Consider the following 27651-nt stretch of genomic DNA (forward strand, 5'->3'; position numbering starts at 1 on the left):
ACTACTGGGCCACTTCCATCTGAGAAGGGCTGGTGGGGCGTCCAAACGCAGAAACGTGATTGCTTTTCGGGGATATCAATAAACCTCGTGTAGCCAGATGCAGACAGAACCGCAAATGTAAAGCCCTACTATGTACAAAGCAGAAACCTGCGTGCCCTAGCGGCCTGGAAGACGTTGCCCTGACCTCCGACCCATCCCCCAGGCCGGCCCCTTCCCTCCCGGGGGCCCCGCCGGCTCCTCGGCTGGGAGTCTGAGGCTGCGCGGGCTTGCCCAGGCGAGCGGCCTTCTCAGCATGCGCAGTCACTGCCAGGCACTGCTCCTTCCGCGGGCGCCCTGCAGGGTGCGCGCTCACGCACGCGCACGGGGCCTCTCGCCGCACACGCGCCCCCGCCCCGCCCCGCCCCCGCCCCCTCCCGTGCGCTCGCCCGCCGCCCGCCGCCGCCGCCGCCGCCGCCGCCGCCGCAGCTCTGTAGTATGGCATCGAGGAGAATGGAGACCAAACCTGTGATAACCTGTCTCAAAACCCTCCTCATCATCTACTCCTTCGTCTTCTGGGTGAGTGGCCACGCCGGGCCGGTGGCCAGGCCGCCGTCCGTCAGTCCGGGTAGTGATGCTTGGAGAAAGAAGGGGGAGGAAAAAACCCAAAGCCAAAATCAAACCTTGGCCCCCTCCTTAAGGAGACAGGCGCAGGGGACTGGGCCGGGGCTGCAGGATGGCGGGGCGCAGGCTTGGGGCTGCTCAGAGCCTGGACCGCGCCCGGCGCAGGCTGCAAGGGGCTGCGCGGCGGCGGTGACTGCAGGTTGTCGACCTTTCCCAAAATTTTTTAATTCTTTGATTGATTTTTTAGGCTCGTGGAATAGGGTCAGTCTCTGGGGAAAGTTGCGGGTTTGTCTGTTTTCCTCTCTGGACGCCCCTCACCGCCCTCCCTTACCAGCCTGTTCGCGGAGCCTCTTGGAGCTAACCTGTGGCCGGCTGGCGGCGGGCGTGGGAGCGCGGGGTTTGATCCCAGATTCCCGGCGATTCCCGGCCCCGCGGGGCTGCGAGAGGAAGGCGCCAGGAGCCCTGTGCCTGCCTGGCTGGGCAAGGGCGACCAGAGCCCACCCAGTGCACCGGTGGGGGGCAGGCGCCGCCGTCGCGCTGAAATGCACGGAGGGCAGAGGGTTTTACATAAACCAGGGGCATCTTTGAGCTTTCTCGGCGACCCGAGAGAGGTGTCTTATGATCCTTTTCCCACTCCCTTCCACTCTTCATCTGGTCTTTGTGTCATTGCGTGAACCCAGTCCGCAGAGCCCTGGGGGAGGACCCCCGCCGTTTGGTGACAGCAGAAGCGCCCCAACTCTACTCTCCATCTAAGCGGTGATGCTACCAGTCCTTGAAGCTCAATGCAGAAGGGTGACGTCAGTCCCTCAGCCGAGGCCTCGGGGGGCTGCGTGGTGCACCTCGCGGAGGGATGCGCCCTTCTGTGCGCGGGAGGAGGGGGAGGGGGCTCAGGGCTTGTGCCTTACCTCATCCTGTTTGGCAATTCGTGGGATCAGTGCAGGGCTGACACTGCAGTGATTCACTTGGAAGAGTGGGTGGCACGGAAAGACCATTCCCCGTTATTTCTCTTTCCGTGTAGTTCCCCCCCCCCCCCGCCCCAGCAAGTTCCCCATTCCCACACTAAGCCACAGCCACCCTACAGGAGAATGAATGTCTATCGCCCCCCGCCTCCATAATCTGGGTCAGTTCACCTTCCAAGGCAGTCATTTTGAAACCTGAGGCTCTGTAGAAAAAGCCAGTCCCGCCTTTAGTTGTTTTTCTCCTTGCCAGCCCCCTCCCCCAAATTAGCCCTAATTTTGGTTTGGAACTGGGCACAGTGCTGTGTGAGGTACCCAGACTTGATGGCGAACCAGGCTGCTTGTAATGACCAAGGCAGGAGCTGAGATTGATTAAGGATAAAAAAATATCCCTAATGCCTCCCCAACCCCACCCCCGCGGGCATTTCCTTGTCGCTGGCGTTAGTGCTTCTTCAGGTCGGGGAAACTGTGGACTCTGGGGACCTGGCAAACCAAGAGCTCTGCAGTGAGATAGGCTAGATTAACTGGCATATCACACAAGGCGAACACAGAAACGGACTTTATTTGGATGGAAAACGACACAGGTTGAAAAATTTCAGTAGTGGGATTGTGAGCTATGCGCGGATCACATCTTCTGTTCTGCCTGGGGAACGCAATAATGCGTGCTGGTTGGTGAAACTTCCCAGTAGCCATTCCTGGGGACTGGTTTGGCTTTTCATTTGTTTCCTTAAATCTGTTTGTGTTTGACCTTTTAGTGTTTACTTAACTTCTATTTGTTACTGGAGCAAATCATATGGGTGATTATTTTTAGCTTCCTGAATAATAAGGTATACAGTATGTATGGAGGAGCGGAGTTCTTTCAGCCTCACTGCAGGCTGGTAAGGAAGGGAGTCTTCTAGACTGAGCTTCTTCCTATGAGCTATTATCTTCTTGCTTACACCGCCCCCCCCCCCCGCACGAATCTAACTACTTAATGCCCCCTAATACATCTTAAACAAACACTGCATTTTCTGTCCTCTGAAGTTCCTTGGTGCCTGCATTTTAATTTTCTCCTACTTTCAAGATTTTTATAGTTTTAAATAAAATGTTTACCTGGAGCATTTTCAGTAGGTGAAATAGCATTCAGTAATCATCTCCTACTTTGCAACCAAAAGATCTCTTCAGATGTGAGGGTATTTTAAATAAGACGTTTTTGTTAATAAACCGTGGTCCAAATACTGTGTTGTCCATTGTTCTTTAAATGCTGTTTTTTAATCAACTTTATTGAGATATAATTCACTCTTTTTAAAGTGTACATTTCAGTGGGTTTTTTTGTACAGTATTTTCACAGCTATGTGCAACCATCACCCCCGTCAATTTTAGAACAATTTCATTACCAGAGAAAAGAAACCCCATAGGCTTTAACTGTCGTCCTCCATTTCGCCCCAATTCTCCCTCCCCAAGCAATCACTAATTTCTGTCTCTATAAATTTCTCTATTCTGGACATTTCATATAAATGAAATCATATAGTATGTGGTCTTTTGTGAATAGCTTCTTTCACTTAGCATAATGTTTTCAAAGATTCATCCATGTTTATTCTTTTTTATGGCCAAATAATACTCCATTGTATGACTGTATCACATTTTGTTCATCCATTTGTCTGTTGATGGACATTTGAGTTGTTTCTACCTTTTGAATATTATGAATAACAGTGCTATAAACATTCATGTACAAGTTTTTGTGTGAACATATCTTTTCAGTTCTCTTTGCTGGGAATTACTGGGTCATATGGTAACTCTGTTTTTAATTGTTTGAAGAACTGCCAGACTCTTTGTCCAAAGTGACTGGACCATTTTATATGCCCTCCAGCAGCCTATGAGGGTTCTGATTTCTCCACATCCTTGTTGACATTTATTATCATCTGATTTTTTGATTCTAGCCATCCTAGTAGGTATCTCATTATGGTTTTGATTTTAATTTTCCTGATGAGTAGTGATGTCGAGCATCTTTTTGTGTGCTTATTGGTCATTTGTATATCTTCCTTGAAGAAATGTCTGTTCCTATCCTTTACGCATTTTTTATTCGGGTTATTCATTTTTTTATTATTGAGTTGTAAGTGTCCTTTATATATTCTGACTCAGGTCTCTTACTAGATATATCATTTGCGAATATTTTCTCCTGTTCTGTGGATTGTCTTTTCACTTTCTTGATGGTGTTCTTTGAAGTATAAACGTTTTTATTTTAATAAAATCCAATTTACCTATTTTTCTTTTGTTGCTTGTGCTTTTGGTGTCATATCTAGGAATCCTTTGCCAAATTCAAGATCATGAAGAAAATGCTGTTTATAGGAGTGATTTATCAATTCAGTAAATGCGGTTGATAAATTTATCTTTCTCTAGCACCTAGGGCTATGTCTGCCGCAGACTCAAATATTTGTCAGAACTTCTGGGGTTATGTTAAGTAATTAGCAAAAAAGATAACCTTGATATCCTTTTAAGTGGAAGATAGAGGAACGATTAGGCAGAATTGTTTTCTTTGTGTGCTTTGTGAATCGTTTTAATAGAACTACTTCTCTTCTCTTACCCCAGTTTACATTTAGAAATAGAAGACATTTGAGCTTAAAATGGTGGTAGACCACTAGCATCAACTGGTTGAGGTACCTAAGCATACACTAAAGCAGAAGCCTACAATTATGAAAGGGAGATTTGTGTTTTATCTGGCCTCTTCTTCTGTCTACAATCACTCTACCTCTCTGAGGTGTTCCTCTAAAGCAGTGGTTCTCAACAGGGCACAATTTTGCTCCCCTCCTCCAACATTTGGCAATGTCTGGAGGCATTTTAGGTCACAGCTGGGAGTGGGGTGCTATTGGCATCTAGGGGGTAGAGACATGGTGCTGCTAAACATCCTATAAGGCACGGGACAGCTCCTCACAACAAAGAATTATCTGGCTCACGGTGTTAACGGTGCCAGCAACTTCTGCCCTGTCGGACTTTACATAATAGTAAGTCCTTTGAAGAAAAATAGAGTCTTATGCAAAACTCACTATATTTTCTGGTGTTTGGAACCACGATACCAGAGCATGTGCGACATAATTGCAAGGAAGAAGACCATCCTCTATGGTGTACCATCATTCTTCATTTAAAGACAAAAGGTAGGTAGTTTTTTATATAATAGTGTTTAAATGGATAGGATGATTTGTCTTCCAGTTAAATAACATCACCTGAATGCTAGGAAAATGGATTCTTTATTTTCCTTGATTTATATGTTTCATTTTCAGGTTTATCGAAGAGGAGGAAGAAACACACCTAGGAGTAAGTTATCCTGTGCTTTAAAGACTAGCAAACAGTGCCTGGCACATAGTAGGTTTACTCAGGAAGTATTTACTTCATGATTGAATGAATAAATGAAATTTGATTAACTACTCTTGGACTCATTTATTTATTTCAACTCATCTCAATTGGGAGGCTTTTTAAAACAGCATTATTTCCAGTCTGTCTGTGGTAACGTAAATGTGTTCCTGACACTGATATATGGAAATGTGGGATAGAGGACTTCATTAAGACTTGCTTATCCTAATGATAGTTCAATTATTATATTTTTATGATCAGCTAGTTTGCCAGACATTTTAGTTATCAAAAATTTTAATTGGAATTTAATTTAAGCTTGAATAAAAAAAGATATCTATCTTGTCCTAATGTAAAATGTAATATCCCTCCTTCACAATAAACATAAATTTTTCAACAACCAGCAAGAAAACTTCATAAATACGCTCCTTACAGGGTAACCTCTGTTTTGATTTATAAGCTTTTTAATGTATTTTAAACACTCATCTGGATTCAAAGCCAAGATTTAAATCCACCACATCTGAATTCACTAAATGATACTGTGAGGACAAGTATTCCTTGCTTCATTCCAGTGTATATTGGATTTGATGTCTTTGATTATCCAAGGAGGTAATTAGCTTATCAATAGTGCTATCAAATTCTCTTATGGTGAAATATGGCTAATTTTTTTCATTTGGGAAGCATCACTAATTTTTGGGGGGTAAGATTTTAAAAAAATAATAGTCAATATCTTCTTTTTCTTTTGTCACCCAGAAAGTTTAGGTACTTGGGTTAAATAGAGGGGAAAAAGTCTTAAAGAGCAGTCTTTAACATTTTACATAATGTTTGAATTTGGGCACATGCTAAAGTTTATACTTATTATTTTGTGTGTCAGTGCAATTCAACAGTCATTGAATGTCTTTCATACACCAGGTATTTCAGTAGAATGTTTACCAACTTTTACTAGCTGCTGCTTTTAGCATTTTACCTTCATTTTTAAGTAATGTACTTACTCCACTGCTTCTTGACTTTTTCAGTGTTAGGTGTTATATATTGTCTTCTCACTACGGAAGATGAAGATTTAGCTCTCCTACCCCTTTCTCCCATACTCACATCTTTCCGATATGGGGTAGACCCCAATATATCATTTATCATTTTATCATTATCAGATGTCATTTTGGTTAGAGCAGTAGTCAGTGATTACATTAATGCAACTGGGTAAGTCTCTTCACAACTGAGCCATGTAGTGTGTATATTATGAATGCACAGCTTTTTGTTTTCCCTTAGTTAAAAATTGCCTTGTTTGGGGTCCAGCCTGGTGGCATAGTGGTTAAGTTCACACATTCCACTTTGGTGGCCTGGGGTTTGCAGGTTTGGATCCCAGGCGCAGACCTACACCACTCATCAAGCCATGCTGTGGTGGCGTCCCATATACAAAATAGAGGAAAATTGGTACAGATGTTAGCTCAGGGACAACAATCTTCCTCAAGCAAAAAGAGGAAGATTGGCAACAGGTGTTAGCTCAGGGCCAGTCTTCCTCACCAGAAAAAAAAAATTTGCCTTATTTTATATCCTTTGTTTGTTTTCCATGCTCACCAGTAATTTATCCCTATACTCTCCCCAAGAACTATGTATTTCACTCAGTATGTTCAAACATAGTGTCAGTTCTTATTGGAGACATTTCTCCTAGAGCATTCTGACCTTCAATCTGGACTAGTTTTCTCTGGACCTTTGAAAAGCTGACATCGTTATAATCTCCCTTTACCAGCATGCTGGGGAATCTTGTCTCCTTTTATGTTGGATCCTCAGTTTTCCTAGATGTCCTGTCTTTCTCTTTCTTGATTTGTGCCTTCATTTTGGTGGAACAAATCTTCTAGTAACTTTCTGGAAAAGAGTGCATAGGAGGTTGATTTTTTGAGGCCTTGCAGGTGTAAAAATCTTAATTTGCTCTTGCCCCTATAGTTTGGCTGAGTATAGAATTCTAGTTTGTAAATCATTTACCCTCAGAATGTTGCTGCCTCCCCCTCAACCCCCAGTTTTCTGGCTCTTCTTGTTACCATTGAGAAATCAAATGGTATTCTGATTCTTTTTAAATTCTGCTTTTCTTCTCTGAAGGCTTTTGGAAACCCTTTCCTGTTCCTGCTGCTCTAAAATTTCACAATAGCATGCCTTATTGTATGTTTATTTTCATCCTTTCCCTGTGCACCCTTTCAATCTGGAAACTCAGGTCCTTCAGTTGGGGGAAATTTTCTTGAACTATTTTTTTAATTTCTTTCCCTTCATTTCTCTGTTCTCTCCCTTTCGACATTGGCCCTCTTAGATAGAGCCTTGAATTTCCTCCCCTTCTATTTTCTACCTCTTAGTCCTTTTGTTCTACTTTCTGGGAGATCTCTTCCACTTTATCTTGCCTGCTATTGCTTTTTTTCACTTGTTTTATATCTTGATTTCTAGGAGCTCTTTTTTGAGGTCCGAATTTTCCTTTTTCTAGCTTCTTGCTCTTGTTTCATAAGTGTAATATCTTTTTAAAATCCCTCTGACAATATCAATGATTTTTTTTTAAAGTTTGCTTCTTTCTGCATAGTTCCCTCCAAAAGTCTCTGTTTTCTGGAATATTACAGACTTACCTTCAAGTTCTGGTAAGCATTTGCTCTCTGTTCTGTTTCTTGTTAGAGCACTAGGAAGCTGATTGGAAGCTCCTAGCATGAAGTGGGAGTTTGTGGCTTCTAAGTTAGGTGATTTGTCTGGGCAGTTGAGTTTTGGAACCAAGGTCAGTATCTTTGGGTCTTTTCCAATGGTCTGATCAGATTTCCTACAGAAGAATCTTCCAGTCTTCTCTCTGGATGAAGAAGGTTAGAGATATGGGTATCTCCACATGTAGTCTCTAAACCTTTGTTTAAGCTCCTATTTCAAGTATAGAATCTATGCCCACTCTGCTTTTATTCCCCAGTTCAGAGACCTTCTGTTTCACCCTCCCTAGAAAGGAAATCGCTGAACCTGTGCTGAAATGAGGGAGAGGCCAGAGATGGAAGTTGGAGGGTATCTAATTACTTTTCAAAAAGGTTTTTACTAAATCCTCCTTATTTTAGCCCCCTTTCATCCCTAGTTCCAGGTGTGCGTGGAGCTGCCTTTTGGGGGTGCTAGTTAGTGTGCACATATTTTATTTTTGGCTTTTCTCACAGCTGCCATAAGATTTGGCTTTTTCACAGCTTTCAAAATGTCATTGCAGTTGTCTCCTCTTTCATTCTCTTTGTTATCGTGGGTTAAAAAAATCTTTTAGTGTCATTTCAGTGGAGTTTTGGGGCATTGCCAAGGTAAACGGATGCGTTCAATCCATCATCTTTAACTGGCAGGCCTTTATATCTGTATCTCCACATTGCATGGTACTAATTAAATACACAGTTGATTGTGAATGATTGAATGGAGCTTGTAAAATGGCAGTAGTTGAGCTATTCTAGTAGATATTGGTATCTACTTTTAAATTGTCAAAAAGCTTTTGGATGTCAAGGAGAGCGTTCTGGGTTGGAACGGGCTTACTAAGGCACGTCCTCCTTAAGGTCATCTAGTCATCAAGGACTGGAGTTGGACAACTGGGAATGAAGCTCTGAAGCTTGCTGCTGCTTTTTCTGCTCTTCTAATTTCTTCCCACCAGGTGAAGGCCCATGTGTTTTCTGACCTAATTCAGACCTTGCTGGACTAATTTAATGTGGAAGCAGCAGAGTTCAAAGTATGGTGGGGGGTGGGGCGCTTGATGTTAAACGGCTTATCGCCCTGCTGCTTTCTGTTCCTACAATGATAACCCTTCATGCTTATTATAGGACTTGTACATTATAATATGAAGAGGCTATTCTTATTTAATCTTTACTTCGCATATGCAATATGCAGTTAGGATATGTGCACTACCTTTTAGAGCATTTGGGGAACATTAAGTCTTTTCCACTTAGTAGTTGCTTAGAAACTATCTGAATTTTTGTCCAAATAGAATGAAATACTTTTCTTAGTTTTAATTATAGCTGGAGTTCTTGATTTGACCCTACCATGAGTTATATTACTTATGATTCATTGACTGTTCAGCATTATAAACTGTTTTAAGTAAGCACCTCAGAAGGTGCTGAGAATTGAAAGTCATCTTTGACTGCGTTTCTTTGTTTAAACATGTTAAACCCTTGACATAGGTGACTAATGCACTGCTAAACCGATTTGAAACAGACTTTAAAAATATATTCTTATGTTTTTTCCTTCTTTGGTCCCTTTACAGCAGCTTCTGGTTTGGGTTATCTATTCACGGCGAGCAGATCGTTGGATTACTGCTCTTGAATTTCCTTTTTTGGCTGTTATCTCACTTGCCGTGACAGAATGCTTTTCATTCTTGGCTGAACATTTTTGTCGTCTTTTATATAGAGCCCCAGCATTCATCGAGAAAAGGATATAGGGGGAAAAGATAGGAGAGGGTTTTTCTTGGTGTTTTCTCTTTCTGTTATTTGATCAGTTGAACACGTAAGCATGTAACATAGTTTGGACATAGAGGTAAGGATCACAGTTCTACTGTGGAAGAATTTCTTTATTGCCTTCTGTAAGGTATTTTTCATCATCATCTGTTTTAGGAGAAATTGCAGGTGCCTTATACTAGAAGATGGGTGGGTCAGGTGCAATCTAGATCAGTGATTCTCAACCGTGTTTACACAGCAGGATTGCCTAAGGAGCCCTAAAATATATGCTTAGACCCCACCCTAAGAGATTCTGATTCAGTTGGTTTGGAGTGGTGTGCCAGCATTCATATTTTCAAGATAACCTCACAGGTGATTGAGCTGTGCAAGTAGGATTGAGAACTGTTGATTCAGAGAGAACTCAGTATATAATAGCAGGCCTGGTTCATCTTGAGTCTTCTGGATCTGGAGATAGCTAGGGAATATCTTGCTGTTGAGTGTCTAGCACTGGCCTATTGATTTGGTCTGCTTTGCCCAAAAGTCCGAGGCTAGGTCTCTACAGTCTTTAAGTAAACCAAAATGGCCTTGTCACTCTTAGGAGACCTTGCTAGTCATTCCTAACTAGAGGAGTGCTCATCAGAATCACTAAGGGCCTTTTAAAGCACAAATGTTCAGTCTTACCTCATGAAGTTTCAATTTTAATTGATCTGGAGAAGGGCCTGGGTATGTATTTTTTAAAACCATTCCCAAAGTGGTTCTGAGTCCTAGGATGCGGCTCTGTGGTCCATGATGCAGCTTGTTATAAACAACTTCTTCCCACATGAATGCCTTCCTGTGATGTTATCTGTGGTACCATAAAGCTAGTTGGAGAAGAAGGTTCCACAAGGAAGATGTAGCCAATCCAGTATTTTTCTCACCCACTAAACTGATCTCTGGCAAGCGTCTCCAGTTGAACTCTTGGAGTTTGCAGTAGTTTCCATTCCTTAGGGGGAATCTTTCTGTTCACGGTTGCACTGAGAAGTTAGGAAGAGTCTTGGTTTGCCCTCTATCAAAAAATTGGACTGTCATCGAATGTGTAAAACAAAAAGCAGAATTGATTACTTGCCAAAGTTAAGGGAGCTATGCTAGTTAAGCCCAGTTTATGAGTGAAGCAGATTGCTAATCCATTTTTGGAAGTGTGGTTGTATTTGGGCATTGCTTTGGTTACATGGTTGACCTTAGAACCATGGCTATTTGGGTGAAACTGTTGTTGATTGACTCTGAGAAGCATGTTCGCTGCAGTGTCTGCTGCTGATTGGTTGCCCGTGGATTGTGGGAGGCTGTCATTGTAATTGGTTTCCAGAAGTATATTCCCTGAAGCAAGTTGAGTTGTCATTGATAATTAGACTGAGGTGAATTGGCATTGATCAAATAGGTTTAAAAGTGGATGCTAGTGGTGACTAGTTACCATGCCTATTGAATAATCAATCTTCTTTCCCTGAGGAGTGTAGAGACTTTTATTCTTGCCTCAGACTACCAACTTTTGCTTCTCAGTGAAATGAGGTTGCTTCTGCACCTCAATTCCCGTTCTCCAAACATCATCATGGTGATATGTAGAATTCCTGGGTCACTTCACATTGTTCTAATTATTTCACAAATACTAATTGAGAGTGTATGATTTCCAGGGATTGTAACCCGGTCTTCCCACAGGTAGATCCCTTTGGGTTGAAAAGTAACCCAAAGCTTGATAATGAGGCTGGGTGGTAAATGTTCCTCAATATCCCTTTCATGTCCTCATCTCTGCTTGTGTTCAATTTCTATTTCTAATGAAGCTTTTGAGGATTTCTCGCTTCTCTCGATTTCTGTTTCATATTCGAAACTATATCACTCAGTTGGTATTCTTTTAACTATTGCCTTCTGTTACAGGGGATTTGAAATTGGGCTTTTGAAGTCTTGGCTAGGACATTTGCTGTGTGACCTTAGGCAAGTCACATAATCCCTCTGAGCCTCAGTTTCCTCTTCAGAATTGAAGATATCTGTGCTTATGCACTTCAGTCAAGTATTGAAGGTTAATGACATTCAAGTGTTTTGTAAAGTGTGACACATGTGTATTTTGGCAACATTATTCCTTATGGTGTAGAATGTTGCTTTTTTCTTAATTTCTTTAACATGGGAGGTACTGTGTCACTATTTGTTAAATGAATAAATTGATCAGAACACTCCTTATCCTGGAAATTAAGCATTAACTTTTCGGGTTTTATAGTTTGCTACCAAAGAGAGGTGGAATTCCAGAAGGGTTTGAATGGGAACCAAGAATATATATTGAGTTTAGGTCGCTGAGTATAGCTCTGTCATTGGCCTGAGGGTATTCCTTATCTAGGATAAATAAATATAAACCTGTCACTTAAAATCAAATGAAGAATTGATGACTTCCCTTATTCTTTTTTTAATAAACTTTTAATTTTAGAACTTAAAGTTTTAAAATTACAGAAGATTTAAATTTACAGAAAAATTGTGGGTATAGCACATGTGGTTCCCATATACCACACAACTAGTTTTTCCTATTAACATCTTACATTCATATAGTACATTTGTTATAGTTCATGAACCAAGATTATTACATTATTAACTAAAGTCCATACTTCATTCAGATTTTCTGAGGTTTTACCTAAGATCCCATTTAGGCTACCACATTCTATTTAGTAGTCATGTGTCCTTAGACTTCTTCTGACTGTGACAGTTTCTCAGACTTTCCTTATTTTTGATGACTTTGATAGTTTTGAAGAGCAGAAGTCGTGTACTTTGTAGAATGTCCCTCAATTACGATTTGTCTGATGTTTTTCTCATGGTTAGACTGAGGTTATGTGTTTTGGAGAGGAAGACCACAGAGGTTAAGTGCCAGTTTCATCACATCGTATGAAGAGTACATATTATCAACATGACTTATCACAGTTGATGTTGACCTTGATTTCCTGGCTGAGATAGTTTTTCAGGTTTCTCCTGTAAAGTTACTCTTTTTCTCCCTTTCCACACTGTACTCTTTGGAAGAAAGTCACTATGCCTAGCTCACACTTAAGGAGTGGGAAGTTATACTCCACTTCCTTGAGAGTAGAGTATCTACCATTATTCTTTTTATTAACAGAGATTATTTCCATTCAACAAATGTTAAAACCAACAGTAAATATTTGTTCAAACAAAAAGTAAAATATTAAAAACGTTGGAGTTAGTTGGGAACTAAACAGTGATTCTTGCTTACCACTATTATTTATGATTTTGGTTTATCTAGCAAATGCAATAAGAGAAAAAATAACTTAATGTTGGAAAAATGAGAGGTGAAATTCTCTTTTCATGGATGCAATTGTTGTATACTAAGAAGCCCAATAGATTCTAGTTTGAAAAAAATAAGAGAATTGGTAATGTGGTTGGATACAAGATAAAAATACAAAAATTAATTGCTTTTCATTATTTTAGCATAGCCTTAGAAAAGGAGAGGGAGGGAACATTCCAATCTCACTAACAACAGAAATCATAACTACTTTAGAATAAAGTTAATAAGAAAGGCAAGACTCTTGTATGAAGAAAACTAAAATCTTAGAAAGTAAGATCTGAACGGATTAAGGGACACTGTGTTCCTGATTGGGGAGATTTAATATCATAAAAATATCAGTTTTCTAAAAATGTGTTTAATGCAATTCCAAATAGAATTCCAGCAGGACTTTTTTTTGGGGGGGGGGGGCTGGCACTTGATAATAATGCTTATGTAGAAGAATAAATGCCTGAGAAATCAAGAGAGATTTGGGGGGGAAAGGAAGTATGTGCCTTACCAGTTATCAGAATATACTATTGTGTCAGACAGACTATAAGATGGCTGCCATGATGCCCAATTCCTGGTTTTCATACCCTTGTATCATCTCCTCCACTCGGATGTGGGCAGGACCTGTGGCTTGCTTCTAATAATAGAATGCAACAGAGCTGTTCGGATGTATGTGAATACACATACATAATTACATTGGATGAGCTTGTAATGTCTATCTTCCTGAGAGATTCTGTTCCTGGCTGGCTTTGAAGAAGCAAGCTTCCATGTTGTGATCTGCCCTATCGAGAGGGCCACAAGGCAAGGAACTGAGGGCAGTCTCTGGCTGACAGCCAGCAAGAAACTGACGCACTCAGTTTGGCAGCCTGAAAGCAACAGAATGATGCCAGCAATCAAGTGAACTTAGAAGCGGATCCTTCCCCATTTCGGCCTCAGATGAGACTGGACCCACCTGACACCTTGATCGCTTTGCGAGACCCTGAAACAGAAGACTCAGTTAAGCTGTGCCCAGACTCCTGACCTCACAGAAACTGTGAGATCGTAATTGTGTGTTGTTAAGCCTCTACATTTGTGGTAGTATTGCTATGTGGCAATACATAATTAATACAACTATAAAGCCACTAATTGATTCAGTATGATGTTGACTTAGAAATAGGCAGATAGGTCAGTGGAACAATAGAGAATCCAGATATAAATTCTAGTGTGTATGGTTTAATGTATGAAAGGAGACATTCATTTTTGTTAGGGAAAACTAGGTTTAAATGAGGCTGGTACTACTTGAGACGTGGAAGAAAATAAAATTGGAGCCCTTATTTAAGTTATACTAAAACTTTTAGTTGGTTAAGTGCTTAAATATAAAAGCAAAACAAAATCCTGTCAGAAAATATAGAGATCATGTGTGCAATATAGGAGTCAGAGAGACGGCCTTAACCAAGCTGGAGACTCAGAAGCAATTCAATTAAAAAATCAATGTATTTGCTTATAAATTTTTTTAATTATATGGCAAAAGGTACAATAAATTCAATCAAACAGTTGTGGTGAGATAAGGGGCTAGTGCGAGATGGTTACCTAATATACTGCTTTCTTCATTAAGAAAATCTTGTTACAAAAAATCTATTTACCTACTGATGCAAGCTCCTCCCCATTTGGGACTGATAGCAGTTTGCTGACCAGCACTGGCCCACTGGCTACACTTTGGGAATTACTGCTCTAGGGAAGAGGTTGGCAAACCATTTCTGTAAATGGCCAGATAATAAATATTGTAGGCTTTGTGGGCCATACAGTCTCTGTTGCAACTGCTCAGCTCTGCCATTGTCATGTGAAAGCAGAGTAAACAAATGTAAATGAATAAGCAAGGCTATATTCAAATAAAACTTTATTTACAAAAAGAGATTGCCAGCCAGATTTGACCCATGGCCTATAGTTTGCTGACTCCTACTCTAGGGCATACCAATATAAGGAAGCTATAATCCTTAGCCTCAAGAATTAAAGTTTAAAGTTTTATATGGGCCTATAGGAGTGGGAATGAAACAAGCCTCACAATTTTTAGCTTAAAAGAGCTAGTCATGCACTATCCAATAAGGCAGCCCCTTGAGCACTTCAAATATGGATAGTACAAAATGAGATGTGCTCAAAGTGTAAAATACGTATCAGATTTCAGAGATTTAATATTAAAAAAATGTAAAACATCTCAAGTTTTATATTAGTTACATGTTGAAATGGTAATATTTTGGACATATTGACTTAAATAAAACATTAAAATAAATTTCACCTGTTTCTTTTTATTTTGAATGTGGCTACTAGAAAATTTAAAGTTAGATATGTGGCTTGCTGATGTAACTATTGGATAGCACTGGACTAGAAGCACTAGAAGTTTAAATTAAGTGCTAGGGGACCCAGGGAGAGAGCTCATCTGGCTGGGGAGTTTGGAAAGGGCGTGTGGATGGAATGGACCTTGGAGAATGATGGGATTTTGACAAGTGGTGTTCTGAGAGGATAATGAAGGCTGTCAGGTGGAGGAAGTGACATCAGTAGAGGTGTGGAGAAAGCAGAATGGTTTCTGTGTTTGGGACAGGAGTAAGTTTAACTGTAATAAGGGACAAAGCATGTGATGAGTCTAGGTAAGTGGGCACAGGCCTTATTGTGGGTTGACTTGGGTTAGGGCCTTGGACCTGTTTTGTCTGGCAGGTGAGGGGTTAGGCTATATTTCTGAGCAGGGGGTGGTAACTTTGGAAGCTGTTTACAGGTCTAATCTAGAAACAGTAAGTTGGTTGGATTGGAATGAGAAAGGCAAGAAGTGACGAATCCACGTTAACTAGGAAAGAACAAAGGTCTAATAAAGGGGACAATGGGAATGAAGAATAGAGGACAGCAGAAAGCCACTTTATGATGTGGCAAGGATATTTGTGAATAAGTGAGAACCCTAGTGTTATGTGCTTGAAGAACCTGGATGATGGTGGTGCCCTCATGGAAATGCAGGCCTTAGAAGAAGTTGGCTTGAGACTAATGTGATGTGTTCCATTTTGCATATGTTTAGTTTGAGACACCAGTAAATTTCAAAGGCCAGGTCTCAGAAGCTTGCTCCCTTGTGTTTTTTGCTGACAAAAGTGGCCCTGGACAATTCTTTAGTTTTGGCATACCTGTACTTCCTGACCCTTCCCACCATACACCAGGGTCACAGTTAATTGACTGGGGGGAAAGGAACTGACCCTGGGATATTTGCCTGTTGGCTATTCAGAGGAACTTGAGATGACGAGGCTTGTGAGATCTGGATGGAGCAGTTCTCTTTTGGGCATTTGATCGCGAGATACAAGAGACATAGCTGCCATAGGGACAGAAGGAGAAAGAAACACAGGCAGAAGTAGCAGGGAAAGGGAAAACCTAAGTCATTGGGAGTGGTGGAGAGCTGAGTGGGACCAGTGAACTCTTGGCCAGTAGATGATGTAGGCTCCTGGACAGCTCTGCAGCAGCCCATGCTTTTCCCTTCTGGCCTGGAAGAGTGGCTCTTCATGGTTCTGGTCAGATATGGCCAAGTGGATGTGATTCCTATCCTGCTGTTTCCTCCTTTTTCCTAACAGTAAAGCTCCTTGACTAAAACCAAGAAGGGTGATTAGGTGGATCTTTGAAGTCATTAGAAAGGCAGTTTTGGAATTAAAAGAGGAGGTTGGTATGGAGATGCAAAGTTGAGAAAAGCCCATTTGTTCATGGAAGAGGCATGATATCATAAATAGTATTCTTTTCAACTGCACAGGAGGCCCAGAGTTCTAAATGCAATTGATGCCAAGTTGTTTGCTGATAATAGGCGTAGCGAAGCATTCAGCCAGCAGCACTAATGGAAGCCTGAGTTTCCAGTAAGTCGTATTTAAGGGGTGAAGGTTCTGTGACAGGGTAGGAGCAAGTCATTCGAGCAAGTTACTTATTAATCTCCTTAACAGCAGCTGCTCCCTTTGTGAGGTAAGGCTGGCACTTGTTTTAGTTTATATCCTTCAGAGATGTTTTTAGCACAAACAAGTAACTGCTTTGTAGTATTTTTCATAAGATAAGTCACGGTCTACAGAGGTAGTAGCTAGCCTGACAGTTTTTATAAACAGCTTAGAACAGGCAGCTCTGAGTGGTGGCTCAGTGAGTGCTTTGGGAGGCTTTGATTGGGTCTAGATGACAAATGGAGGTGCAATGCACTTCTCCATATCATTGGAAACTCGGATCAAAGTCTTTTAAACTAAGATGTCCAGAGTGAACTCTGTATATGGCATGCGAATTATTTTGAGATAAAAATAGAGGAAAAGAGAGGTACGTAAATGAATGTTCTAATAAAAAAGCTGTTCAAATAAGCTGTTTACAAAACAATATGTATATATGGTATACCATGTTTGTAAGGAAAAAAGTGCACGTAACAAATCCTGGAAGAGGACCCACATCAGAATGTTAATAGTTATGGTTGGGTGGTAACATAAGTCATGGGTTACTTTTTTCTTTGTGGTTTTCTTTATTTTCCATTTTTTTCCCTCCCCTTACATATAGCATCAATTACTTTTGTAATTAGGAAAACAGTAAATGCTGTTTGAAAAGCAAAATTTTTCTGGGCATTGTATAGTATATAGTTTTCTTTTGTTTCTCAAAGATGGAGTGCCTGTTCTTACCACATCATCTCATTTATAACACAGCAGTTCTTGGACCCAGTCCATTTTAGTGATCAGATTAAATTGGTGCAGAGCAAACACACATTTAACTTGAGTTTTAAGCCTTGTCTCTTCAAAATAAAGGAAAATGCTTGTTCCTATTGTACGTTTAAACAATTTTTCTCAATATAGTTCAGATATAATACTAAGACAGGAAATAATATAATTATCTGTGTATCTACCACCCAGCTTTATCAGATCTTGGCATTATGCCTTATTTGCTTTGGGTATTTGGTTTTTAAAGAAATAAGAAAAAGTTACAGTTGATTCCCATATGTCACCTTCTCTGTCATAAATGAAGAGTTTATCAGTCGAGCCTATTTTTATATACTTACTAATATGTACATATCCGTAATTATTATAATGTATTGCTTTCAGATCTTTAAACATTGTATAAATGAATCATGCCATGCATATTGTTTTGAAACTTGCATTTTTTACTTGACATTGTTTGACATGTTTCTATGTTGATAGATGTGGCTCAAGTTTAGGGATTGAAAAACTATGAGCCAGATCTAGCCAGCCACCTCTTTTTGTAAATAAACTTTACTTATTATCTATGGCTGCTTTCACACCAAAACAGCAGAGCTCAGTAGTTGTGATGGAGACTATACGGCCTGGAAAGCCTAAAATATTTGCTATCTGGCTCTTTAGAAAAAGTTTGCCAACCTCTGATCTAGTTTGCTTTTTGCATGGATATATCATTATTTATCCATTTTCCTGCCTGCGGACACTTGTTTTCTGTTTCTTTGTAAGAAGTGATGCTTTGGTGAACATTGGTATATATAGCTCCTTACCACTTGAGTGAGAGGGTTTCTAGTGTAGCATATTGATCATGAAACAATTAAGCTCTTTGTATATTTTGGTCCTGTTTTCCATAATTAGCAAAAAAAAAAAAAATCCAAGGCAGACATGGGCCCTGTTAGCTGATAGGTATGTTATTTAGTGGTTTGAGATAGAGAAGATATTTTTGTTCTTGATTTAAATGGTTTTTCTCAAAGTGGATTTTTATTGCTGGAAGAGGGAAAAGTGCTGAGTGGTCCATATGGAGCAAAGCAAGAGTTACGAATAGTCCTATCAGCAGTAAGGGAGTACCCACTGTATGTAGTTAACTATTAGGTCATCGTGATGGTGGTGGTGTTGTCGTTACTATTAAAAGCTACTACTATGACTACTGATCATTTTCTGAAGGACGAGGATAGTATTAAACACTTCACCTGCATTATCTTGTTTAATCCTCACAAAAACCTGTTGAGGTAGTAATTGCTGCTGCTCGTTTTGAGAAGAGGCAGCTCAGGTCCAGAGTTTGGCCCAAGGTCGTGTTTAAGTAAGGCTTCCATTTGGACTTCATATGCACTGGGCCTGGTGCTCAGTGTCCAGGGGCACAGTTCTCCGTGGTAGACCTTTGTAGATGGGTTAGAGGATACTCTGAGAATCCGCACTGCCCTGAGGCACAAGTCCTCATCGGTTCCAGCCTTGGCTCCTATGAGCTGGCCAAGGCTTCAGGAACAAAGGAGAAGCCTTGGTTTTCCAGAAAGGTCAAAGTTTACAACTTCAGTGGGAGTAATTATCCTACATGATTCTTTTGTAGAAAAGTGAGGCTAGGGCCATCTTTTCACATTTTTTCCTGTCCTCCCAGCTCAAACTCCAGTTTCCCAAATGAGAGTTATGCTGCTTCACAAATAGTGGATGCTGAACAGTGTCTAAGGGGCATCAGGCTCAGTGCTCTTCCTGAACAACTGGGCAACTGCTCGTTCACTTCTAAAGGTTTGAATCTATAAATGTCTTTTCCCCTCTTCAGTTTGTGGCTAGTGTGGGCAAGACATAAGAAATCCTGAAAACTTTCATGGGGGTAGATAGTCTCTCCACTCTCATTTTTTAAAAAAAGTGTGTGTGTATGTGTGTGTGTATATATATATATATGTATATATATGTATATATATATATGTATATATATGTATATATATATATGTATATATATGTATATACATATGCCTAAAAGACTCTAAATTACTAGCCCAAACTACATGGGTATTATTTCTCCTGCTGCTGTGAAATATGGTAAGGATATGAACTTGTCTCTTATAGCTGTAAGCTCCCAACCACTTTGAATAAGACAGAAGCCAAGGCATTAAAATCTGCTGGAGATGCAGTTTTTTCTTTACTTTAAAGAAACAAAGCTGAAGGCAGCAGGAATCATCAGGCATTTTCCTATGGAGCTGAAACTAGCTTAAATACAGTTATCTAAGCCACACATGGACACACAGATAAAGCTCATTGGCACAACTGCCAAGTAAAAGTTTGTCAGCTGAAGTGATTTTGCTTGCTCCCTTGAACTTGCTTTCCAGCCATAATCTGACCGGGCGTTCATACTTCTATATATGGCAAGAGGAATTCTTGTTTATATCACGGTAATTTGCTATCTTAGCTCTGACGAAAAAATTTCAGACATTAGAGTGCATTGGAAAAGTTCTAGTTTTAAACAGGAAATTCCTCCCAGGCTGCTAAAATTACATCCTATAGATGGGCCTCCTTTTCTTTCTGCTTGTAAGAGTGGTCATATACCAACAACAGTGATAATAATTCATCATACGTTATGAATACAAAGCTGTTAACATAAATTATTCCTTAAACTGTATTAGTTAATGCACAAGTGTTCTACATCTGCCATCACCCAAACTGGAATACCCTTCTCCTGTCCCAGAGCTATCAGGTGGCAGAAGGAAGTGATTTGAACCTTAGGGCCTGTTGACTTGGGGCCTAGCTTCAATAAACCTGGCTTAAATCTAGCGTTCTTATGTAACCATGGCAACATTTTTCTAACTCAGCTCTGGGGCCTCTGACTTCCCGCTACATCAGGTCCCTATAATTGTAAAGTTTGACTAATAAGGATTTTAGAGGGTTTTTTTTTTTTAAAAAAATCTATTTCTAGATGGGGCCATTAGCCAGAGAGACAGAAAAAGCTGCATTCAGGTTAAGTCTAAATTGAGAGGAATGTGCAAAGTTACGTTTTTTGTATGTGAGGTAGCCCTCCACACCCCCTCCAGCAATTAATGAACGGAGTTTGTCTGTCTTTGTCTTTTCTTTCATTCCTACCTTCCCCCAATTTCCTTTCCTCGTATATGTATTTGTTGTATCCATTGCTTATGTTATAAATGCTGAATTTTTGCCTGGCCCTCACCTTCACTCGTATCCCATGAATCACCAAGCCCTGTTTGTTCTAAGTCTTAATTAAATAGCTCTCACATTGCTTTCCTTCTGTCCGGCTCACTGCCCTTGTTTTTCCTTTCACTTGGACCATTGCAGCATTTTTCCAACTGCTTTCCCTACCTCCACCCTTCTCATTTCATCTCACCTTTCCGTTGAAGTAATTGTTCTAAAACAAAGCAATCTGATAGAAACTCGTAGTTGTTTCAGGTTACCTACAAGGCTAAGTTCAAATTTTTCTGTGTGCTGATAAAAGACCCTTGATGATTCTCACTACACCCCTGCTCATCTTTCTAGCTTCCTTTCTGGTCATCAGCTCCAGTTCCTCCCTCTGCTTAAGGAATCTCACTTGTCTTCAAGATTTAATTCCAATGTCAAATTCTCTAGGAAACCTTGCCTTTCTTGACAGCCTCTCCCTGCCACTCTGGAGTCAGTTTCCTACTTCTATGCCATCTTTGAACTTTGCCCATCCATTTCGGTACTTGTATAGTAATCATTTACTTGCTTACCTGTCGGTCTTCCCTGTTTGTTCATTGCCTTTGCTCGAGGAATATTCTGGGAATATTGAGTGCCTGTCATATGCCAGTTTCTGGGATTTACTGGTGAACAGAATGAACAAGATGCTCTGTGAGGAAAATAGACAATAAAAAGAAAACAAATATGATAATTTACAATAGTGATAAGTGTTCCGGAGGAAAGAGTTCATAGAATGGTGGTGTAGGGCCTTACTTGATAGAGTGATCACAGAAAGCCTCCCTGAGGAGGTGACATTTGAGCTGAGGCCTGAAGAATAAGGAGGATCCATAGTTTTGAATCTAGATGATGCAGAATTCAGTTTGTATTTTTTGCTATTTCCTGACCATTGTTAACCCAATCGTTCCAATTATCTGTGCCAAAGCAGATAACTTAGAAGTCAGTTTACTGTTTGGGATTGCTGCCGTGTCCCCCCCCCCCCCCCCCCGCCGCCCACCATTGACAGCAGTACCAGATTTGCCTTCCTAATTATTAATTCTTTTAGTTGGAAAAAACACAAACCTGATTTTTTTTATTTTTTAAAGGAGGAGTATAAACAGTGCAGTAGAAATGAAAAAGGACTGTCTTGGTTAATCTACACATGGGCAATTAAGAGATGGGCATGATATATATAAAGCACTTTGTTGTTAAATATGATTGTGGTTGGAATGAGCTAATGAAATTAGGGTGGGCTATTCTGCCATTTCCTGAGACTTGCATGGTCCTTTCCTTCTCTCTCATTTCCCTTCCATCTACCTTTGAAAATTTCTCCACTCATTTCTTTTATCTGAACTCGTGTGTCTTCATGGTTTATTCACACATACAATCGCTGTCTTTACTTTTATGATTATCACTGCTAATTTAAAAAAAATACGGTACCCTGCTTTGTAATGACAATAAAACCTTTTTGTCATGAAATATAATTGTCAACCCAAAATTTTCCATGGCTGATAAATATCAGTTGTAGATCTAGACTTGTGTATACAATCTTAAGTCTCTCAAATCAACTTTGTATGTGTGTCTTCTGAAAATGAATTGATAAACATCAATTCAGAGACTTGTGGTTATTCTAAACCCATTGTCAATTGGACTTCTTTTTGCATAATGATTTTTTTTGACACCACCAGCTCTAGATTTAATCTATTGTGTGACATCAATCAAATAGTTTTGAAATTATGAACCTAAGCACTCTTTAGGAAAAGCCCCTGATGAGCATGACTTTATCACATCACTTCCAATTAGCCTGTGGTCTTTGTCATTGTATCTTCGTATCTATGCAATTGTAATCATTCTAAACACACTGAGTTCTGCTTTTTCCAGTTAATGTTATTCAGATGCGGACTTGCATGTTTCGAAATGACTGTATTATTTTGTGTTTGAAAAATTAAGCCTTTATGTTGAGGGAGAAACATAAAGAACTGTGAAAATGCTTATGTACAGTTTAAAGAATAATTCAAAAGCAAATACTCATGTAGTTAACCTCCTAGGTTAAGAAATAGAACATCATCAGTACCCCCAGAAGCCTCCTGAGTGACCCTTTCTCTTATATCTTCCCCTCTCACTTCTCTCCTCTGTAGGGAAACTATACAGATTTATTTACCATCTCTTGCTTTTCTTAATAGTTGTACCACCTATGAATGCACTCTTAAATAGCCTAGTTCTTTTCTCTTTCTTTTGTTTTTGCCTATTATTGAACATTATGTAAATTGAATAAGACTTCATGTATTCTGTGGCTTCCTTCACTTAACCATCCATGTTGCCACTTGGGGCTACATTTGTTCTTTTTCGTTGCTGTGTGGTGTTTCATTGTATGAATATACCACAGGTTATCCATTCTGTTATTGCGCGTTTTGGTGGTCCTTAGTTTGCTTTTATGAGTAATTCTGTTATGAAAATTCTTTTGGTTCTTATTGAACATTTGTGAAGATGTGGGTGCATCTTAAAAGATACTGCTAAACTTTTTTTTAAAGTGGTTATAGATTGGTGAGAATTCTAGTGGTTTTACATCTTCCCCGACACTTGATCTTGTTAAACTTCTCAATATTTTTCCAATCTGGTGGATGTTTAATAGTATCATGGTGCTTTTAATTTGTGTTTCTATGGTTAATAAAGAAGAAGTGTATATTTTCATACGTTTGTTGCCCATTCTTATATCAATTTGGGGGTCATATTTCATTTCCCCATAAAAAGGCATCTTATTTTTTCCCTAATGCCTATGATTTGAGAATTTTTGATTAATAAATTGCATTTTAAGAATATTTTAATAAATGTTATTGCTTGTATTTGTGTACAATATATTCGTATATAATATTTGCATACAAATAACTTGTATATAATACAAAAATATGTAATTGTTAGTTGGGTCATTCATCTATCTGACTGTGCTTGTTTCTTTGTTTTTCTGAAACTTGCAGCTTAGCACCACTACCTGGAGCCTAGGCACTTTTTTTTGAAAGTTCTGAAAATGCCCAGTGGGCCCTCTTTACTACCTTGAGATCCCCTCAGTGGTTTGGAGACCAGGCATGGGACTGAAAAGTCAAGTTTCTTTCAACCATCATGTGTGTGTATGTGTGATAAAGTGTTATTTCTGTTGCTTTGCCTCAGTGTGCAGAATTGAGAGTTGTGCAGTATCAGGAATGCTTTGAATATTTTTGATCTAATTTCTTTTTGGCATTATTTCCTTGGAATGTATTTTGAAATGTGGAATTATTAAACAGTTTCTTTTAACTGGATATCTCATATGTTAGGAGATGAACAGATCAAACTACCTATTTGCTCATGGTCTGTCTCACATACGGCCTTGTTTAATATGCATTTTGTTTAATTAGTAGGCAGAAGTGGTGTAGATGTTTTTTAATTTGACTAAATGTTGAAATTAGGGACTTGAGTTTTAAAAAGTCAGTTCCTTGAAAAATCATTTATTAAAAGTCTGGTGCATATTTGCATTTTGTCCTCTGAGTATATGATCAGTTCTTTTATTCCTTTATGTTCTACTGGGACAAATGACCAATTTATGAAGTTATTGAGAGAGTTGGTCAACGGTGATGACTTATGGCTGTGAAACCTAACCCATAAGTATAATGATGACTCCTGGAAAAATGTACTTGAGTTGTTTCCAGATTTACCTGTGCTCATTAGCTCTGGAGGAGGCCATTGATTGTATTGGTTACTTGTTTTTGAAAGTGTCCTAAATAATCCTTAAGTCATCAACATTCTCCATTTTTTTCCTTTCTCTGGGATTGTTGCCTTTCACCACTAGCTTTAGCTAAATTTACATAATAGATCTTGTTATAAGGATCTAATGCAGAGGTTCTCAACCTGGAGTGGCTTTTCCCCCCAGGGGACATTTGGCAATGTCTGGCAACATTTTCGGTTGTCACAACTGAAGGGGAAGGTACGACTGGCATCCAGTGGGTAGAGGCCAGGAATGCTGTTAAACATCCTACAATGCCCAGGACAGTCCCCCACAACAGAGAATTATCTGGCCCAAAGTGTCAGTAGTGCTGAGGCTGAGAAACCCTACTCTTGGGTAAACAAGTTTCTTTCTTTCTCTCTGTTTCCTCCCCAGTCACTGTTATTTCCATGTTTTGTGAATGAATTATCAGTTTACATTCATGTTCCATGGGACTCTAATATGACTAATACTGTTTAATCAGCTTTGTTGGGGAGATTTATTTATATGTACATATATATATGGCATAAAATTTGCCAATTTTAAGTGTAGGATTCGATGAGTTTTGACAAATGTGTACAGTTGTGCAACTACCGCTATAGTCATGTTTAATATGTCTAAATTTTAATTCTGTAGCTTCAAGTATGCATTCATTAAATGATATTATATACTAGGATAGAAGAAAACAAAGTAATTCCGGTACTGGTTGGTAGCTTGTGACTGATAGATAGAATGTATATGGTAATTAATGAAGGATAATGCCCTTGAGCTGAGTTCTGAATTTTACTCTATGTTAATGTGAATCTAGTGGGTGCTTTATTTTACTTGGAAGGTCATGTTTAGACCTCTGAATGATTGGCTTAGAGGATAGTTGCTACATTATAAAATGGGAAACCTGTATTAGCCTCCATCATAAAGTACCAAGTCTTATGTCCACAAATTTCTGGATTTCCTTTCCATTTTCTAGGTTTTTTAGTTCATGCAGGTTAAAATAAAACTGGATGTTTGAAAGAAACACAGAGTATCTCCTTCTGTCTTCAAGGCTAATTTCCAGAATGCTGGCTACTTTGGTGGTTGAATATAACCTCGGTAAGTAGTAGCAGTTGTCTGCGGTAAAGTGAATGGAAACCCTTGCTTATGTTACTGAACCACATTCTTAGATGGGGAGCTTTTCCTTGACCACTAATTGCTGTAACTGGAGCCTGGGAGATGATTTGAGATGAGACTTGGAGTGATAAGTGAGTCTGAGTGCTTGGCAGGTATTTTCTCTTTGCCCCTTTTGTTCCCCTTCCAGTCAAGGTGGTATTCATATTCCAGGTTTCATGGGGAGTTTGTTAATGTGTCTCAAGAGAAACACAGAAAAGTTAGGTGGAAAGGTGGTCAGCAGTTACTCTTGATTTATGTTATATTCTTGTGCTGTAATGATAATAAAACGATTCCTGTACAACAGCAAAAGCTGAGGTAAGGATTGGAGCACTGCAATATTTAAGGTATTTAACTACATTTTAATACTATAGGCTATCTCTTAGAATAACCACAGGAATCTTGCTGGTTTTATTTGTGGGCTTATTTTAGGCCAACTCTCAACAGGACTGAGATGATACTCTGTGAAAAGGAAAAAAAAGAATGTACCCGCAAATTTAAAATGCTGTGCTTGCTGGTTTTCTCCTTTTGGCCTTATGTACCAATCAAGAATTGCTGGAGAAAGAAGTCATGTTGAACAATTCTGCCAATTCCACCATGTAATCTTGGGATCATTTGTGTCGCCCCTCATGGTAACCGTAGTATTTCAGAACACTTATGATGAAAACAGTCTTCAACTTGAGAAAATCAGAACTCTTTTGGAATAACATTTCAAATGCTAAGAAAAGATTTTTCTGTGGGGATGTTTGTTCTCAGTCCCTTCTTCCTTGGCCTCTTAGCCCAAGGTACCATCTTACCCACTGGCAATTGAGTTCCAAGAGTGAGTGTCTTTTCCAGAAGAAGTCATATTTTGGAATGACCTTATTTTTTATTGATTTATTTTTTTGTGAGGAAGATTTGCCCTGAGCAAACAACTCCTGCCAATCCTCCTCCTTTTTTGCTTGAGGAAGATTAGCCCTGAGCCAACATCTACACCAGTCTTCCTCCACTTTGTATGTGGGATGCCTCCACGGACAGCATGGCTGACGAGTGGAGCAGGTCCGCAATGGGGATCTGAACCCGCGAACCTGGCTGCTGAAGCCCAGCAGGCCAAACTTTAACGACTTAGTCATGGGGCTGGCCCCAAAGGAATGACCTTATTTTTGTTTGAAAGAAGCCATTAATAGAATGATCCCAGTTTATTCTTGATAGTGGACTAGAACATGGACAAAAACATTGGGCATTTTTAAGTTCCCAATTTGTGTCTACTTTTCTTCACTGCTTACTTACTCTTCTCTACCACCTACTTTCACTGTCCCTCTTGACACAGAGAATGTTTTGCTAATGGATTTGTGGTTATTTAACCCCCAGGCTCAGGTCAGGTTAGCATTAGAAGGATGGATTGGATTTTCTGAGTTCAGAATATCTGTTTGATGGTGCTCACGCCTTTTGTTGGTTAGCCACCTGATTGGCATTGAGCTCCTAAGTGATCACAATTTGGGGAAAGTGCTTAAAGAGTAGTGTAAAACTTTCAAAATCGGGAGGAGTGAGACAGATTTGGGATCATGCTGTGCTAAACAGATTTGTGTGCTGATATTTTTTATTCACTCAGAATTTTCCCATGTCTTTAAAAATTCTTTAAAAATAGCATTAGATGGCCATGTATTTTTCCATCCTGAGGTTCATTTATTTAGCAGTTTCCTTGCTGTTGTATATGTAGGTTGTTTCTAGTTTTTCACTAAGATAAGATTGTGATTAGTGGTCTTGCACTTAAATCTTTGACATCACATTTCATTATATGCTTAAGCTAACTTCCTTATGGTAGAATTAAAGTATGAATACTTTTAAATATTGAAAACTTTTGCTAGAAGAGCTTTCAGAAAGGATGTTTACCAAGATCTGCCTGCCAATTTTATAAGAATATGTCAATTACAGCATTCTTGCCATCGACAAAGATTTTAAAAATTTTAGAATTCATAGATTTAAAAAATGCCAAGTGGTATATATACTTAATTATAAGTGAAACTTTAAAATTCGATTTGTATTTTATGAATTGTTCTTTTACTCTGGCCATTTTTCTGTTAGTGTTTTTTTTTTAGTGTTTATAAATTAAAGCTGTCAATCCATTTTTTTGTTTTTGTTGCAGATTACCTAATTTGTCATTCCTCTTGTAATTTATGAGGTAAAAGCCATATACATTTTGAATTTGATATAATAAAAAAGTAAATTCATATAAGCTATAATGCTATAGAGTAGGTTGCCGATGACGTCCATTTATTTCTCTCTAAGGACCTAAGTGGGCATAATCCTAAGGCATTGTGGCTGAGATTTCTGGTCTGATCTAGATTCTTCTTTCCTCCAGCACTTTTATGACCCCTGCCTC

The 27651-nt window shown here is 39.5% G+C and overlaps 1 protein-coding gene across 1 annotated transcript in view; it reads left to right on the forward strand.

Annotated features, from left to right (window-relative positions):
• The first annotated feature begins 258 nt into the window (after window positions 1-258).
• The window catches only part of TSPAN7 (tetraspanin 7), a 128524-nt gene continuing 101131 nt past the window's right edge, over window positions 259-27651 (forward strand). Inside the window, exon 1 of the mRNA XM_023634211.2 lies at window positions 259-555. Coding sequence (XP_023489979.1) covers window positions 475-555 — 81 coding nt within the window. The 5' untranslated portion in view covers window positions 259-474. The remainder of the gene's footprint in view (window positions 556-27651) is intronic.

This window comes from Equus caballus, chromosome X (assembly GCF_041296265.1).
Source record: "Equus caballus isolate H_3958 breed thoroughbred chromosome X, TB-T2T, whole genome shotgun sequence".
NCBI lineage: Eukaryota > Metazoa > Chordata > Mammalia > Perissodactyla > Equidae > Equus > Equus caballus.